At 33.1% G+C, this 5,026-nt stretch overlaps 2 protein-coding genes across 2 annotated transcripts in view; one reads left to right on the top strand and one right to left on the bottom strand.

The window, feature by feature from the left end:
* LOC112528300 (classical arabinogalactan protein 9-like) overlaps window positions 1-500 on the top strand; it is a 733-nt gene extending 233 nt beyond the window's left edge. Inside the window, exon 2 of the mRNA XM_025139302.1 lies at window positions 125-500. Within this exon, the coding sequence (XP_024995070.1) occupies window positions 125-345 (221 nt within the window). The 3' untranslated portion in view covers window positions 346-500. The remainder of the gene's footprint in view (window positions 1-124) is intronic.
* A 3,818-nt stretch (window positions 501-4,318) lies between these two features.
* Window positions 4,319-5,026, bottom strand: part of LOC112527851 — a 2,273-nt gene continuing 1,565 nt past the window's right edge. Inside the window, exons 6-7 of the mRNA XM_025138680.1 lie at window positions 4,826-4,867; window positions 4,319-4,694 (exon numbers count right to left, since the gene is read on the bottom strand). Coding sequence (XP_024994448.1) covers window positions 4,509-4,694; window positions 4,826-4,867 — 228 coding nt within the window. The 3' untranslated portion in view covers window positions 4,319-4,508. The remainder of the gene's footprint in view (window positions 4,695-4,825; window positions 4,868-5,026) is intronic.

Below are 5,026 nucleotides of genomic sequence, written 5' to 3' on the forward strand. Positions count from 1 at the left end.
CCCATGATGCCCATGGCACCACCACCCATGATGCCCATGGCACCACCACCCATGATGCCAATGTCACCACCGCCACCCATGATGCCCATGGCACCGCCACCCATGATGTCAATGACGCCACCACCCATGATGATGCCTCCTTCCATGGCACCGCCACCTATGATGATGACACCACCACCCATGATGATGACATCACCTCCCATGATGATGCCCATGGCGCCAGCACCAATGATGATGGGGCCTGGACCTTCTATGATGACTCCCACCGGCGGAAGTAGCATCCTACTGCAGGGAAGTAGCATGGCCTTGGTGGTGCTGTTTGGAATAGTGTTACTCGCTGCTTAATTGTATAGCTAGTACTCTATAGCTAGCTACTCGTGCGTGTACCATTTATTTTTATAATTATTTTTGTTTTTGCATTAATTAATTTGTGATTTGGAGAGATTAATGTTTTATAACTATATTATTTGTGAAATAAAGAAAGGTTGGAGATTGTTGTAGATATTTGTCAATTAATTAATTAATATTCATGTGGAAATATATATAAATATATATAGAGTGGTGAGAGACAGGTGGTTGGTTAATTGGTGATGGTAACGGTTGTGGACGCAGAGCATCAAGACCAAGATAGCGATGCCCACATGTCATGTTCTCCTAATTACCTATTTTCTATTTTTTTTTTCTATTTTCTTATTTTTTTTCCATTAAATTGGTTTTTATATAAATATGTGAAGCTTGGATATTACATACTCATTTTTAAAACACTAATTTCAATATTATTTTCATCTACATTTAATATTTCTAAAATATAATAGACGGTAATTGATTATGGTAGTAAAAATGACTTTATTATATTGGTCAAAATGTGAGAGAATAGATATTTATGGGGTTGTTTGGGATTGTTTATTTAAAACAACTTATGTTTTTTTATAAAAATATTTATCAACTGATGTGGTATCAAATCGGAATTTTATAAAAAATGTTTGGATTAACTTATAATTGTACCAAAAAACAATAAGTTGATAAGTTATTTTTTAGTGTTTGGCAAATTTTGCTTATATATGTAAAATGACCAAAAATGACAATCCTCCGTATTATTGACTTAAGAGAGTGTTTGGGATTGGTTATTAACTTATTTGATTTTTTAACATGTAAAAAATTATTTTTCTATCATTTATAATAATATCTTTGACAAAAATTTATATCAATAAGATTARTAATTAACAAACATTAATAAAATATGGTTAAAATGGTAAACTGGTAATAAGCAGTTTTTCATAAGTCAGGAACGATTAACTTATCAAAAACGACTTATTACCGGTTTGACACCGGAATAAACAGTTTTATTTTTCCCCATCCAAACACTATTTAACTTATCACCTGTGCCAGATTGAAATAAGTCAAAAAAAACATCTAAAATAAGCAATCCCAAACACCCCTTATGTTTCCAAGCCATATCATTTGCCCCCGTGCTTCTAGCAACAATAACCATATCCATCGTTAGTGAGGGGGCGACCATGGAAACACCCCAACCCCACCATGAAGATCTGAGATATGTCTTTCATCTCAGGTTCGACTCTTGGCCATGCCCTTAATCAGGTTCGATTTTGTAATAGCCCAAGATTACATTTGCATATAAACATATATTTCATATATCAAGAAATACAAATTTACACATGCGATCGCAAATATACAAAAGATACATTATAAAAGTAGCTATCAAATTTTCCCCCAAAATCCCTATCAAGAATTGTATACATAGCAAATATTCAAATACAAAAAAAAAAATTATGAATCCCAAGATCCCATGCAAGCATAATATTAACACTTCACAATTTTTTCATTCTCCTTATCCCTTGGTTGTGTCCGACATATAATGCACATTTTTGAAATACAAAATAAAAGTTAGACATTGAGGTCTATAGAGAAATCCATTTGATGCAATTACAGGGTGAATAATCACCAAATCATATATATAAACTCATATTTGTAAAATAACAAATATACATCATTTTGCTACATCAAACTTCATTTAATAAATACATTTTGAGTCGACTTGTCGCATCATATAACTTCTGGCATGACATGGAGACAATCTCAATTTCTCGCAACAAACTAGTGCGAGAACCACAACTCATCGCATCACACATGTGCGATAACTCCATTTTGTCACATCACAAGGATGCAATAAACTTGCTCTTCGCATCATATAGATGCAATAAACAAACTTTATCGCATCATACAGATGCAATAACTCTAAGTTATCGCATCATAAGGATGTGATAATTTTGAAGACTTGATCAAAACCCATATTCTATAACTTCATGATTATGTCACCCTTATCCTAGTATACAGTTCTCCTTAATATGTCACTCTTATCTCACGTCTCTTCTTGATATGTCATCCTTATAACCCAAAATACATCTCTCCTTAATATGTCACACTTATTTCCACACATGATATAAACATATCAAAAACCCATAAATTGTGCTAATTATAACATCAAAACAATTTTATTCACAACAACTCAAATAGAACCATACGGTTTATCACAGAGATGAAGATATGGAGATTGAAACAACAAGAAGTGTTTAGATATAAATCACAGAATCAGTTTCTTCTTCTCCTTATAGCTCTATTTGCTTCACACCAAAGAGACACATACACACTGAAAAGTTTTTCACCAACCTTTTTCTTTTTTACTTACTTCTCCAAAGTCAAAGGGATAAAACAATTATCTCAAATGTCCATCAATAAACAATATAAGATGTTGGGTTTTAAAACGAATTTAGCCACATTAACAACATTAAACACCTTAACTTACCATCACTTTTCGAAAACAACTCTAAGTATTATAACAAAATAACCCGGTTATCACATTATCCACCCCTCAAAATAATTTTGTCCCATAATTTAATTAATCAAACAACCACGGATATTCTGATATCATTTCTGACTCCAATTCTCAAGTAGTTGTTGGACCTTTATGAAAATGCCACAGAACTTTCACGAGACTGATTTCTTTATTACTTAAAACTCTTGTTTTCTGGTTAGTGACGGTCTCAGGAGTTTCCACAAAATTCAACTTACTATCAACTTGCACCTTAGGTAACGGTATTGCCAAATTCGGATCGGTCAACCACTTTTGCAAATTAGAGACATGGAAAGTATTATGAATTGAATTGAGTTCCTCTGGTAATTTTAATTGATATGTTACTGAACCACCCCGTTTACAAATTCTGAACGATCCAACATACATCGGACTGAGTTTACCTCTTTTCCCAAATCGAACAACACTCTTCCACGGAAAGACTTTTAACAGCACAAAATCTTCTAACATAAATTTAATGGGTTTTGGCATGCCGGAAAGTGGCGCCAGTGATTATTTTACCAGCGGATTCTTGGTTTTCCGGCGGATTACTACCACCAAAAATATGCCACATTATTTTTAGAATTTATTTAAGAAATCTTAATTAAATTAAAAAATATATTAATCGGATTAAAATTTCCGACGGGATATTTCGCCGGTAACCTTGAAATATATTTTTAAAATTATTTGTTTTAAAAAATCTTTTTTTTCGAATTAGATTACTGATGAAAATATCCGTCAAAAATTAAATTTTAATTTTAACATTTTCCTACTACTTCATAATCCTTGCCTCCTTGTGGGACGGAAGCTCCTTCGTCACATTTCTTTCCGGCATCGTCCTTCCTCTCATGATCGGGTACATCATCATCATCGCCATCCTCGCTTACTTTCTTCTCTTTAGTGGATTCTTCATCAACCGTGATCGAATCCCATTTACTAGATCTGGTTCACCACATCTCCCTTGTCAAATACCCATACGAAGCAGTCTTACAAAACGAATTCCAAGAATCCCATCAAGTGTTTCGTCCCCTCAAGAGTTGAATTTGTTCACAGATTTGAGGTTTTTTGTTTCCCAAAAATTGTATTTGATTTTGTAAAGTGAACCAACACATAGATGAAAATTATGTTTGATTTTAAAGGGTGAAATAACATATAAATGAAAATCAGTGTTTGATTTCATAAGGTGAAATACACATATAGACGAAGTTGTGTTTAATTTTATGGGGTAAATAGATTATAGATGGAAAATGTTTAATTTCATGTAATGAAATAACATATATACGAAAATTATGTTGGATTTCATGACGTGAAATAACATATAAATAAAAACTTTGTTTATTTTCTTTGGTTTTATACACAATTTATCATATTTTATGGGGTTTTTTTATTAAATATGTGAGCCTTGACTTATTGAGTTGTTGTATGACTGTCTACAAACACCTTCTTATTGTAACTGTTGTTGAGAAGCACAACATTTTAAATGCAATATCAGTTAATTCTGTTTCAAACCAAAACATGTCATTTTTCTATCTCATCACAACTTTATGACACTCTTTAACATCCTATGGACCATATTGGCTGTGAAAATAACAAAACCAATTGAATTTTTTGAACAGTATTAATGAGTGTAAGGTTTTACTTACTTTCGTCTTCTCCTATCCCTTCTTCGACACTCGACACAATCACTACATGTATACGTATTTGTATCCGAGTACATGTCAACTTTGAACTTGTCGGGTGAAACTTTCAAGTCTTGGACTAATATTTTGCGAACCTTCTCATTCTCTTCTTTAAGCTTCTCAAGAACAACTTGTTGTTTTAGGACCTACATACCACAAGACAAGTACCCAACCATTCATTAGTTTTTCTCAAGTTGAAAGTTTTGTGACATTATTATGATTACTATTAATCTTTAAAATCAACAAAAGCAGTATAGACCATAAGCAAGTTGAATACCAATTGGATGACCTCATTCTCAGACTGCAACTGACCACCACCCTACAAGTCAATTACACAAATAACCCAAGGGTCATTACAAACACATTAAGTCAATCACACAAATAACCCAAGGGTCATTACAAACCCATTAAGCCAATGACACAAATAACCCATGGATCATTACAAACCCATTAAGCCAATTACACAAATAACCCATGG

Source organism: Cynara cardunculus (assembly GCF_001531365.2).
Source record: "Cynara cardunculus var. scolymus isolate 2C chromosome LG 15, CcrdV1, whole genome shotgun sequence".
In the NCBI taxonomy this organism is placed as follows: domain Eukaryota; kingdom Viridiplantae; phylum Streptophyta; class Magnoliopsida; order Asterales; family Asteraceae; genus Cynara; species Cynara cardunculus.